The 12,410-nt window shown below is 55.9% G+C and overlaps 2 protein-coding genes and 1 long non-coding RNA gene across 7 annotated transcripts; 1 reads left to right on the top strand and 2 right to left on the bottom strand.

Moving 5' to 3' along the window:
* Positions 1-329: 329 nt before the first annotated feature.
* On the bottom strand, positions 330-3,953 carry B3GNT8 (UDP-GlcNAc:betaGal beta-1,3-N-acetylglucosaminyltransferase 8). 3 transcript variants are annotated; one of them, XM_069550829.1, is made up of 3 exons: positions 3,683-3,953; positions 2,039-3,569; positions 330-1,702 (listed from the first exon to the last, which is right to left on the bottom strand). In XM_069550829.1, the coding sequence occupies exon 3, from the start codon at positions 1,668-1,670 to the stop codon at positions 474-476; it is 1,197 nt and encodes a 398-aa protein (XP_069406930.1). In that variant the 5' UTR covers positions 1,671-1,702; positions 2,039-3,569; positions 3,683-3,953; the 3' UTR covers positions 330-473. The 3 variants fall into 3 exon arrangements, with proteins under 3 accessions (XP_069406930.1, XP_069406931.1, XP_069406932.1); XM_069550830.1 differs by having other exon boundaries at positions 330-1,705; positions 3,683-3,924; XM_069550831.1 differs by lacking the exon at positions 3,683-3,953 and having other exon boundaries at positions 330-1,748; positions 2,039-2,970.
* LOC138418896 (uncharacterized) lies at positions 3,071-5,123 on the top strand. Its single transcript, XR_011248769.1, has 2 exons — positions 3,071-3,310; positions 3,447-5,123. It is a non-coding gene; the product is annotated as an uncharacterized lncRNA (long non-coding RNA).
* Positions 5,124-6,231: 1,108 nt separating this feature from the next.
* DMAC2 (distal membrane arm assembly component 2) lies at positions 6,232-12,025 on the bottom strand. 3 transcript variants are annotated; one of them, XM_069550832.1, is made up of 6 exons: positions 11,943-12,025; positions 10,198-10,394; positions 8,931-9,011; positions 8,037-8,173; positions 7,775-7,937; positions 6,232-7,406 (listed from the first exon to the last, which is right to left on the bottom strand). In XM_069550832.1, the coding sequence occupies exons 1-6, from the start codon at positions 11,991-11,993 to the stop codon at positions 7,226-7,228; spliced, it is 810 nt and encodes a 269-aa protein (XP_069406933.1). In that variant the 5' UTR covers positions 11,994-12,025; the 3' UTR covers positions 6,232-7,225. The 3 variants fall into 3 exon arrangements, with proteins under 3 accessions (XP_069406933.1, XP_069406935.1, XP_069406934.1); XM_069550834.1 differs by lacking the exon at positions 11,943-12,025 and adding an exon at positions 11,264-11,703; XM_069550833.1 differs by lacking the exon at positions 7,775-7,937 and having other exon boundaries at positions 8,917-9,011; positions 11,943-12,011.
* Between the last annotated feature and the right edge of the window lie 385 nt (positions 12,026-12,410).

The following is a 12,410-nucleotide window of genomic DNA, read 5'->3' on the forward strand; positions in this document are numbered from 1 at the left end:
GGGACATGGGAGGGGAGGCCAGCATGGCTGGCTTGGGACTCCCCTAGCTCCTCCATTGGTGATGAGTAAAGCCAAGGCTGTTGAGCTGTCATCTTCTTCTCACAAGCTGGAGGGTCAGCTTCAGCGAATAGCATGGGGCTGGGGTCCTCCAGAGATGACCTCTGGTCTCCTGAAGAACGGGTCAGAGCTGGTGTCCAGCATGACAGCTAGGCCATTAGAGTGGACCTCGCCCAGGGTGGGGGCAGCATCTGGTGTGAAGGTCAGGGGACAGCAGAGCCTTGCTCTGTATGCTACCCCAGGTTCCGGTAGACAAGAGAGACAACTCAGGGTCTCAGAACGCGGAGTGTGCATGTTTTGTTTCAAAATCTAAAAGACAGGCCCAGCAGGGGCTCAGGTAGCCTCCATTCCAGGACCTCCTTCCTCACCCCTCAGGGGCTGCCCTGATCGCCCCTCCCCGCTCCTGCCTCCGGGGCTCAGCACTGGAGCCCAGGGTCCTGCAGCTGTTTCCAGAGCCGGATGCTGTCCTGAGGGCTGAGGGGTCGCACCAGCAGCAGGTCTCTGAAGGCACAGGGGTCAGCAGTGCGGTCTGCTGGCCAGGCCGTGAGGAAGCCTTTGTGGGTCCTGGGGGCCAGGCCCAGGGCCTGGAAGCACAGGCCAGTGTAGACGTCGCCAAAGGGGAAGGGGGCCACGCGGGCCGCTGCCTGCAGCAGCCAGGGTGCCAAGCGCCCCGCGATGACGTAGCCGCCCCCACTGGCGTAGGCCGGGTAGCTGCCCTCGAAGAAGGACCCGGGCACGTAGAAGGGTCCTCCTGGCTTCCGGAGAGGCTTGGCCTGGGTGAAGACCTCACCCAGGTAGAGGCCCCGGGCCTTGGCGGGCGGCAGGCCCTGCAGGTGGTCCAGCAGAGCAGGGGTGCGTACAAAGGCGTCGTCCTGGGCCTGCAGGACAAAGCTCACGCCGGGGCAGTGGCGGCCAAGCCAGGCCAGCAACATCAAGTCCTTGAGCGTCTGGTTGAAGGGGACGTCGAGGAAGTCCCAGAGCAGCAGGTCACCGTAGCGCCGGCTCTCCCAGGACACCAGGGTGCCGAGGTCCGGCCCCGCCTGGCCCACCGGGGACCCCAGGAGGAAGAGCAGCCGGACCCCAGGGGCCGGCCTGCCCCACGTCTCCCTCACGGCTTGTCGTTCCGCAAAGTGCCCTGGTTCTGACTTGACAGCCAACAGCAGGAAGGGGACATCACCGGGATCCTTGCAGCCGGTCACCTGGCCTCCGCCGCCTGCAGGCAGCCACCGTGGGAAGCTCCGGCAGGCGGCCCACAGCAGAAAGCGGCGGAGGTCCTCGGGGTAGGAAGCAAAGTCTGGGATCTCAGCCGCGGCGGCGGCCCCCCAAGCACCACAGTCCTCCGCCTCTGTGCTGTTCACTCCGGGCAGGGTCCCCAGCCGCCACTGCTGCTGGTTCCAGTAAGCCAAGGGCAGGGGGCCAGTCTGGCCCAGACGGGCTGAGAGGTTGGCCGGCAGGGTGGGCTCGGCGCTGGCTGGCGTGGGGCCTGGCAGGGTGCTGCGGGGTCCTGGGTAGGCCTTGCCCAGCCGGGGCTCGGATGTCCACTCGATGTACACTTTGAGGCCCAGGAGTGTGAGCAGCGCTGACAGGCAGAGAAGGCACTTGGGGCAGCGCATGACCCGGCCCAGGGAAGGGGCGGCTGTGGGAGCTGCTGAAGAGACACAAGGCCTTTGGGGCAGGGGCCAGGCCAGGCCCTGGCAACTCCTGTGAGGCTTCTGTGGTCCAGACCCTAACCCAGCCCTCCACCAACCACCCGATGCCCGGTTTTCCTGGACCGGCGAATCCCCACTCCACTGCCATTCTGGCACCTGGCTCTTTCCATCCAGCCCAGAGCCTTCTATTTTCCCCATTCCCCATCCCCACCCTAGAGACCAGGGACTCCGGCATTCCTGCCCCCCCACCCCGCCCCACCAGGAGTCAGGATCACAGGGGTTATGTCCTCGCCTGACAGGCCCCACCCTAGGCACTGCTCCCTCCTTTTTACCTCTGGGGCCAGCTCCGGCCAACTCCAGCGCTCCGGCCTCGGTCTGGCTCTCTCCTCGGTCCGGAGGTGCGGGTGTTGTTCTCCAGCCCAGCCCAGCCGGTCCGCGGGCGGGGAGGGGAGCTGCTGGGAGGGCCCCAGGGGCCGGGAGGGGCTGGGGCGGGGCTGAGGGAGAAGGGGAGCGGGGGAGGGCAAGAGGCAGGCCTGAGGGATGGGGCTGGGGCGTGTCAGGGCTGGTTTTCTGGTGAGACCGGGAAAGGTGTACGGGAGCCGGCAGGGAGGGGAGAACCAGGGGCCTAGGAGAGAGTCCCAGGGAGGGTGAGGCTGAGGGCCGCCGAGCCGGGCTGGGAAGTGGAAGACTGACCCAGGGAGAGGCAGAGCCCTAGAGTGGCCAACCCTGAGGCCAGGGGTTGGGCCTGGCCAGGGGAGGAGGCGGGCAGTGAATGTGCTGAGAGGGCAGGGGGCCTTGCCAGAGGTGGGGGTGTTGCCAGGAGTCAGGGTTGGGGGCAGGGAAGGAGAAGACACTGGCCGAGGAAGCAGAGAGCCAGGGAGACCACAGGGGCAGGGCGGGTGGAGAGAGAGGCTCAGGGAGGCCCAGAGGAGAGGCTAGAGGTGGAGCCGCAGGAGATAAGGGGACCCCGGGGGGAAGGGGTGGGGAGAGAATGTGGAGGGGCAGGTGGAGGGACTCGGGGTGGAAGCAGAGAGCCGGGAGTGGGCGAACAGCCAGAGCCAGGGAGAGGCCGAGAGCTGGGGAGGAGCTGGGGAGCGAGTGGGTGGAGGGGGAGCCAAGCCAGGGGCATTGAAGGGTGGCCGGTGGGAGCACGGGGAGCCCTGGAGCTGGGCTGACCTCCGCACCCCCACCCCATTCCCTTGGGTGCCTGGCAGGGCCGCAGTCCGTTCCTGCTGGTCCCTCTCTCCAGCCCTGGGCCGGCCCCGCCTACAGCTGCACGGTGACTCCGGGAACGCTCACATCCGGCCCCCTCGGGACCAGAGGGTGTCTGCCTGTGTTTACGGCCCTGCCCTACAGGGGCCTCTGCTGTTGGGGCTGCTACAGCTGTCTGGGGAGGCAGGCCGGTGGGGCCGGCTCATCCTAGACCTCCTGGAGCCTGGGGTGAGAGTGAGGGAACCCCCCTCCCCCACCCGCAGGTGAGCTTGGCCTGACCCCCTACTTGGGTTGGGAACTGTTCAAATCACTGCAGGAACCCTGTCTGTCAGCAACAGCAGTTTGAGTAATGGAGCCCATGGGACCAGATGGAGGAAGAGCGTGTGGAGAAGGTGGGGATTATTGATGGAGTAAAAGCCAGAGTGGGCTGGGGCAGGGCTCTGAGAGCCCCTGGAAGGGGTCTGCAAGCCTTTTCCCCCCAGGCTGGGCTGGGGTGGTGTCTCACCCCCTGACTCTCGGCTCATCTAGCTGCTCCCGGAGCACAGAGCAGGGGCAGACGGTTTCGGTTGCTGCGTGCCTTAGTCCGCAGACATGCCAGTGAGGAGAGAAGCCATCCAGCGACTGCAGCAGGTGAGGTCGCATGTCGAGTGACTAAAAGAGGTAGGTGCCTTCTGGGGGAACGTGGACCCCAGCCTGCATTTTTGCCTCCCCGGGTCTTTGGATCTCCCTCTCCAGTTTATGCCTGGGCAGTTCGGGTTTCTCACCTTAGTAACCATAGGTCACTGTTGAGTCCCAAGTTCCAGTCAGCCAACCAAGAAGACTGTCAGGACAACAGCAGCTGCACTCGCTAACTCATTATACCCAGAGTCTCCAGTAAGCGCCCTTGTATCAGTGAGCTTCGCTCCGTGCAGTATGAGGTCCGCTCTCACTGGCCTAACACCCTGAGAAGCCACTCCTGTGCGGCTTCTTGGGTGTTGACTGTACATCTGTCTGCAGGTCTTGCCCTTCTGTGTAAGAGCTGAGCTGTTCCCTTCTGGGTCGCCGTGAGCACCCGCTCCCCGGAGCGTGCTGAGGCTTGACCTGTGGCCTAGTGACAGCAGGGGGCGCTCGTGGGAAGTCTCCAGAAAAGCAGATCTCCCTTTCAAGGCATTTGCCCGAGGGGAGGTCATGGCCGGGTTTTCAGTGCAGGATCACAGGTGGTCTCCCCACATTGTTAGGGAAGGCTTCCAAGAACTCGGGGGTTCGAGGTCGTCCGTTTCCTCTGGATCCAACCAGATGATCTGACTCCAGGTTTCTGGATCCCACTGTGTACCAGTCAGCACCCTCAATACCACCAGAGAAGAAACTTGTCCAGACTGGGGAATTCAAGTGTCATAACTCAGCAACCCACAAACCTAAACACTGGGTTGTATTTTCAGCAGTATCTATGAGCAGTAACCTTGGCGGGGGGAAATGCTGTCACGGGAGCTTGCCAGTTCCGAGGGGGGTGACTGAGCTGGGCGCTTGAGGGAGTCTGCCCAACCCTATCTTTAGAGCTGTCATTACTGCCAGCGTCATGCCCAGCAGCCACAGGGCCCCCTAGGGCACGTGGCACCTCACTGGCATCTCATCACAGCCCCAGGCGATAACATTTCTGTGATCCTGCAGCATGCCTTGGGTTGTTACTTCTTTAATTTTTATTTTATACTGGAGTCTTCCCAGGTAGTTCAGTGGTTTAAAAAAAACAAAAAAAACCCTGCCTGCCGATGCAGGAGACGTACATTTGATCCCTGGGTTGGGAAGATTCCCTGGAGGAAGAAGTGGCAACCCACTCCAGTCTCCTTGCTTGGAGAATCCCATGGACAGAGGAGCCTGGTGAGCTACAGTCCTTGGGTTCACAAAGAGTTGGGCACGACTGAGAGTCTAAACAACAATAGTTGATTAATAGTGTGTTAGTTTCAGGGGTACAGTAAAGTGATTCATGTACATGTTAGCTATTTTTCAAATTCATTTCCCATTTAGATAATTACAGAACATGAAGCAGAGTTCGCTGTGTTATACATAAGGTCTTTGTTGGTTATTTAGCCTATTTTTTATTTGGCCCCTCTTAGTTCCCCAGCAAGGGACTGAACGTGTGCCTGAGAGGGTAACAGGCAGGAAGGCCAGAGGTTCCCAAGCAGCAGGAGGAAATAAATGGCAAGTGGCAGACGTCCTGCCTTGAGCTAACCAATGTTTTTCTTGTGGAAATGTTTTTTAAACTATGTATTTGCTTTAGAATTTGCCTTTCTTCAAAATGGTTCCACCCAAGACTAACTTTTTTTCTTTTCTCAAACCTTGGGCTGATAATGGCTCAACAAACCAGTATTCCTATCAATTATTTTATGGCTGGGGGAGAGGTCTGGTGAAACTCCCTCAGCCTTGAGGTGTCTCTCTTATCTGATTAATAGCTTTCTAACAGACATAAAAACTTGCTTGCTAAAAACTAGCAAGGGGGCACCCTTTCTGTTCCCATCTGATGTTGGCGTCAGAAGCTTTCCCTATCTCTATATTTTAATGAGACTTGGTTATACAAAAAGTTCCCCAAGTAGTCAAGCCTCATCTCTGACCCCAGATTGAAATCCTCTCCTCCAGAGGTCACAAATCCCGGTGAAACACACAGCTCACAGCAGCAACCTTTCATGCCATCAATAGTGGAAGCACAGTCGTAACCACTGGACCACCAAGGAACTCCGTCTATTTTAAATATAGCAGCATGTGCATGTCAATCCCAAACTCCCAGGCTATCTCCTCTCCTTCCCCCAGTAGCCATAGGTTTTTCTCTAAGTCTATGAGTTTTTGAAGTTCATTTGTATCATTTAAAAAAAATTCTACATATAAGTGATATCATATTTTTCTCTATCAGACTTACTTCACTTAATATGATAATCTCCCGGTCAATCCATGCTGTTGCAAATGGCATTACTTCATTCTTTTTCATGGCTGAGTAGTATTCCACTATGTATCACATATACCCCCTACATCTTTGTTATCCATTCATCTTGTTGATGGCATTTAGGCCATGGATTTCTAATGTTTCATTTCCTACTGCCAAGGAGCTCAGCCGTGGACTCAAGCCAAAGGCATCATTATCTATTCATCCTGTTGATGACATTTAGGCCATGGATTTCTAATGTCTCATTTCCCACTGCCACGGAGCTCAGTAGTGCAGTCGAGCCAAAGGCAGGAACGAACCAACCCCCAAATCCTGTCTTTGTGAGTTTATCTCTGGGAACACTCCAGATGCCAAGGCTCTTATCAGTCTGGATCCAGTCTAGAGAGAAAAGCCACACAGTAATTTGAACAGGTAAAGTTTAATATAGAGAATCGACGACTGTAACAGCAAAGTGAAGTAAGGAGGGGATTCACTGGTAAGGGGCCCTGGGAGTTACTGGAAATCCACCTTCAGGGGTATGGTGGAGGGGCATTCACCGAGAGACACCTCAGTGGCGGCTGTCTTCTGCGGGGGGGTGGGGGCGGGTGGAGGGTGCCAGGGGAAGCTGCTGACCACCTGATTCACCTCAGCAGATACGGGGAGCCCTGCACCACCATGCGCTGCATGGCAGCTGAGCAAGCACCTTTGAGCTGAGCCAGAAAGAAAAAGCCTTTCCTCCCTTGAGGAACATCTCTTGGCTGCCCTCTACTGGCAACCCTTATCAGGCCAGTTAGCAAAGAATACTTCAAAGGCCCAGATCAATTTTCAGAGCAAACAACGTTGAATTTGGAGCTGAGCGTCAGTAACTCAATAAGGGGAACGCTGTGGGACTCCCCGCGGGTAGTGGGTATGGACCAGGGATATTGCAGCCTGCAGTGAGCCGAGTCGTCCCACACAGGGAAGAACTAGCCCTGTAGAATGCCAGTAGTGCCCCCTGGCAGGAAACAGGAGCACATGCAAGTGGGATAATCCGACTTCTAACAGAAGTCAAGAGAAGTCTCTTGCCAGAGAAGTGGGCTTGGTGCGGGGCAATCACAAGGGAGAGTGCAGCTCCCCGGGGCTACTTGCAGCCAGGACCCTCACCTCCCCCAGGCTGGAGAAGGGGGCTCCCGAAACTGGGAAGGAGAGAAGCATGTGAAGAGGGCTACCTGACAAGCTGAGGAGCTGGGAGCTTCAGGCTGGGTGCAGCCAGCGAGTACCCCGGCAGCGGAGAACAAATGTCCCAAGCTCAGGCTCTCCTCCCCTCAGCCCAGCCCGACCTCCCGAGTTGAGTGAGCCCAACAGGGCCAGAAGGATGAGCTGTTGGGCGCTCAGCACAGCCTGGCCGAGACCCTGCTTGATGGGGAGGGGCTGAAGGCTAGGCGGGGATGGGGCTGCCGGCTGCATCTGGGGACTGCTCCTCTGGCCCCACCTTGAGGCCCTGTGCCCAGTCAGCCCCCAGAACCTCACAGTGGGGCAGCATCTCCTCCACCAAGATCTGAGTGAGGCCCGGGTTGGACACGGCAGGAAGGTCGGAGATATCCAGCCTGCGGAGGTTCCTGAGAGGAGGCAAGATGGGGGGGTGACATGTAAGGATGGCGTCTCTGTGTGTGAGTGTGGGGGGGGGTGTACCTGCCCCCACGCTGACCTCCAGCTTTCGAATAAAATCTTTGCTCAAGTACATGAGACCCACTGTGTTCATTACAAACTGCACACCTCTGGCTCCTGCTGTCCCACAACAGTGTAAATATCTTGTAATTTCATTAATACAAAAAGGCAGGAAGACTAAGAGTCTTCCCACCCTCCCAGAGGTTCACTGCGCAGCTCATCTATGCTGACCCACCACCAGCTCTAGGTCTGTCCAGGAGGCAGGGATGGGGGCACTGCCCTCCCCTGGTCTGGGGCCCAGCCTGAGTTGAGGTCTCACTGGAGGTGGTGGAGGCAGGCGAGGCCTCGTTCAGAGATGCGGGGGCAGCCGGCCAGCGAGAGCTCCTGCAGCGAGTCGGCCAGGTGGTAGAGACGGCCGAGACACCAGTCATCCACGTGGGGACAGCGCTGCAGCGATAGGGACTGGAGCTCCTTCAGGGCCACTGCAGGGGGCAGAGGGCAGATGGCACTGACGGCCCTTCTGGAGCCCACCACGAAAGGGCAGAGCCTGGCCCATCTCCACCTCATCCCACCCCACTCACAGAGGTTGTCCAGGCCTTGGTAGTTGATGGCACAACCACTGGCATCCACAGCCTCCACGGGCACCTCCTGGAGCTTCCGGAACTCAAGAGAGGAAAGGCCCTGCTCATTTGCCCGCATCCACTCCCTGTCCCGAAACCTGGGAGAGAGGGAGTGTCAGCAGGGTCCCTCAACCTTCCAACCTCTTAACACTCCTAGCACCGTATCAGAGAACCTGCTGCACTCACTAAACACCAGGCCCTGCGCTAAGGGTTTTACATGTCTGGTCTCATTGGGTCCCCTGACAACCCCATCAAAGATGGAGTGTTTGGCCATTTTACATACCTGGAAGTTGAGGGTTGAAGAGATTATGGATATTAACATGAGAAAAAAGAGCTATGAGACAGGAATTGTTGGAGATGGGTGAATGTTGAGATATTTACAGACAGGTACACCATTTCTAAGGAAGGTGCTGGAGGAAGTGCTCAAAACAAGTGAAAATCTCAATCAGAACCAAGAGGAAGGCTATGTGAATTGTGTTTTCAAAAAAGAAGGAAAATAAAGGGGAAAAACAAGAGGCGGCGGAGGGGGAAGGAAGAAAGAAAAGACGCACCAGCGCTGACCTAGCACACATGCTACGTTGGCCTGTGACCCATGACAAGTGTCCAGACTGCAAAGTGTCTCTGAATCTTTCAGCACACCTTGTAGGTTACACATGACCACCATCCCATTTTACAGATGACAACACTGAAGCTCAGGAACAAGGCCCCAGCCACATGGCCAGGAGGGGGCAGAGACCAGGGTGTGCACGGAAGCCAGTCGGACTGACATGAGCCCATCCGGATGAGCCCCAGGCTTAGAAAGTGGCTCTCCCGCCTCTCCCCCCTCCCCCCATTCTGACACCTTTGCCCTCATACTTGACTGCGCCTCCCTGCTTCAAGACGAAATAGGCCCCTGCGACGTAGGGGCCGTATCGCTCCTCGATGTAGGTGAAGGACCTGCCGGGAGAAGAGTAGCCGAGGGTGAGCCTTGAAGCACCACACCCCTTGCCAGGCCCAGGTGCTGCTGAGAGGGTCACAGTCCACAGCACAGGACTGAGATACGCAGGCACTCTGAGTCAGATGGCTAATATTTACTGAGGGCCTCTGAAGTGCTGGGCACTGGGGGACAGTTGTGACCAAGGCGGATCACTGTCCCTGCCCCTGCAGAGTTATTTCACAGGGGAAACAGACAACCGCCAAGTTAAGAACAAACCGCGGAGCAGCAATTCTGTGATGAAGTTGATACGGAGGGAGCAGACTAGGGGTGGCTCGGGTCGGGATGGCGGATGGAGGTAGTGATTTGGTTTGCGTGTTGGAGGAGGCAAAACTGGAGAGATTTGAATGAGAGAGGGACTGCAGAGGTCAGGGTCAGAGTCTGCCAGGCCAAGGGAAAAGCCAGTTGCAAAGGCTCAGAGGCTCGAATTAAGGTGAACAAATGGCAATAAGGATGCCAGGCTGGCAGAGGTGAGTGGGCGTCCCTGGTAGAGGTCTCAAAGCTCAGTAAGGGGGCAGATTTTCGGCCTTGGAGTTTGGCTTTTATTCTAGTTGCAGTCGGAAACCATAAGAGGATTTTAAGTAAAACGGTAATGTTATTCATCTTCCTTTCTTACGAGTCCTCTGGCTGCTGTGTAGACTGTAACAGGGGCCAAAAGTGACCAGATAGGAGACAACTGCAGTCATCCAACCATAAAATAAAAGGGCTCCAACCAGGCTACAGACAGTTAGAAGGTGACCATTGGTCAAATTTAGGATATTCTGGTGTTTTATTGATGGACTGGATGTGGAGGAAAGGGATGCAAAGACAGGAATCAGGGATAACTCCTTAGAATGTGGTCTGAACAACGGATGGGCCACTGACTGGGATGAGGAAGGCTTAGGGGTGAGAAGGCTGTTTTAGGGGGAAACCAAGGTTTGCTGTTAGCCATGTGAGGTCTGAAGCGCCAGCTAGACCTCCAAGAGGAGACAGTGGGCAATGGATTGCCTCTATGAGCTGGAGGGTTTGGGAAGCATGTGGGCTGGAGATGAAGAGGCACGTGGGCAAGGCTTGCACTGGAAGCCCTAGGGCTTCCTGGAGTGGCAAGGGCAGGGCGGGCAGACCGGGGAGGCCTGGACAGCAGGGCTGGGCAGGTCAGTGGGTTCTCACCGATTTTTCTTTTGCACCTTCAACACCTGCTTCTGGAGAAGGTACTCCCTCACAGCCTCCACGTCATAGAAGTGGTCAGTCAGGAACTGGAGTAGCGTCCTCCCCTTCCTCTGACTGCCCTCCGGGTCCACTGCCTTGCTCAGGCCACGGATGCCGCTGGTACCCCTGTTCCATACCGGGGCCACTAGCCGCAGGGACTGGGGAGGAAAGGGGAGGAGGAGCTGAGCCCAGAGCCTCCTGAGAGACACACAGGCAGATTCCCCCGTTTTTCCTCCCAAATCTTCCCTCCTCAATGCTTCCCGCTCATTTCTCTTCTAGGACCTTCCAGTTCTTTGAAATCTGCAAAATTTCCCCAGGCTTTCCCCAATCAATCTTCAGTTCTCTTTGGGACTTCCCTGGTGGTCCAGTGATTAAGAATCTGCCTGCCATCGCAGGGGACGTGGGTTCGATCCCTGGTTTGGGAAGCTCCCACATGCTGGGGGGCAACTAAGCCCATGTGCCTCAACTACTGAGCCTACTTGACCTAGAGCCTGTGCTCCGCAACAAGAGAAGCCACTGCAATGAGAAACCAGTGCGCCACAGCTAAAGTAGCCCCTGCCTGTCACAACTGGAGGAAGCTTGCATGCAGCAACCAAGACCTAGCGCTGTCAAAAAAGTTTATCTTCGATTTGGCCCAAGGGTCTTCTGGTTTTCCTAAAGTCTCCCCCTGACTTCCCCCAAGCCCTTAGCTTCTCACCAAACCTCTATTATCTGAACTCTTAATGTACTACAAATTCTCCCCTTAATTTTATCCACTTCCCACCAGAGTTTTCTTAAATAAGGCATTCCTTTCCCCAAAATATAACAATTAAAAAACATTTTAATTTTTGGTTATGCTGAGTCTTTGTTGCTGTGCAGGCTTTCTCTAGTTGCTGTGATGGGGGGCTACTCTTCCATTTCAGTGAGCAGGCTTCTGATGCTGTGACTTCTGTTGCTGAGAAATGGGGTCTAGGGTGCTTTACCACTGAGCCACCAAGGAAGCTCCCAAATATAATCTTAATTTCTCGCCAAACCATCCTTAACTTACCTCTTGAAGCTCCCAAACTCTCTTCAAGTTCCCCTCCAAAGTTTTCTCTTAACCTGCTTCAGTTTCTCTTTTTGCTTTAACCAAATTCTCCCAATAGTTTTGCCCACATACTTATTTTCCTTAAACTTCCTTTTAAGCTCCCAACCTTAATTTTCCTAGGTCCATTCCTTGATTTTGCCGAATTCTTCCTAAATTCTTTCCACAATATTGCAAATTCTCCCCTCAATTTCCCCTAGATCGTTTCCCTTGGAATTCCCAAATTCACCTCTTGGCTTTTCCATCAAAATTCCTAACTATTCCATGAGTTTCCCTCACCTACTCTTGGACCTCACACCTCAGTTTTCCTGCCAATTTCTTCCAAACCCTCATCCTTTGCAGGCCCCACTGTCGTCCGTTCCCAGACTCCCAGCGCCCGTCGGATCCCTCCCTCTGATTGGTCTGGCGCACTTTCTCAGTAGGCACGCCCTGCTTCCCCATTGGTTTCTCTCCTTCGCTGCCTGTGACCCGCACGGCTCCTTCCCGGCTCCCGACGACCACACCGCGCCCAGAGTGAGGCTTAGCGGGAGAGACCCCCTGCTCCGTCTCGCTCCTTGTCCGCTGGGCGCCGAGAGAGGTCCTGAAGGCAGAGACAGCGGAGCGGACACTAATTTAGGGGACTCGAAAAGCTTCGGTCACCTACCGCCCTGGGCGCCGCCATCTTGCTAGGATTGTGTAACCGGAAGGGGCTCATCTTACCCAACCCGCCGGGTCTCTTATGACCACGCCCCCTCCGTCTTCCAGCCCTCCTCTTAAAGGGCTTCCGTGGTGGCTCAGCTGATGAAGGATCTGCCTGCAATACGGCAAACTCGGGTCGATCCCTGGGTCGGCGAGATCCCCTGGAGAAGGGAATGACAACCCACTCTAGTATGCTTGCCTGGAGAATTCCATAACAGAGAAGCTTGGAGGGCTATTGTCTTTACCGTCCACGGAGGCCCTAAGAGTTGGACATGACTGAGCAAATAACATTTTTTAAAATTTTTTATTGAAGGATAATTGCTTTACAAAATTTTGTTGTTTTCTGTCAAACTTCAACATGAATCAACCATAGGTATACATGTATCCCCTCCCTTTTGAACCTCCCTCAAATCTCCCTCCCCATCCCACCCAT

Source organism: Ovis canadensis, chromosome 14, assembly GCF_042477335.2.
Source record: "Ovis canadensis isolate MfBH-ARS-UI-01 breed Bighorn chromosome 14, ARS-UI_OviCan_v2, whole genome shotgun sequence".
NCBI classification, from domain to species: domain Eukaryota; kingdom Metazoa; phylum Chordata; class Mammalia; order Artiodactyla; family Bovidae; genus Ovis; species Ovis canadensis.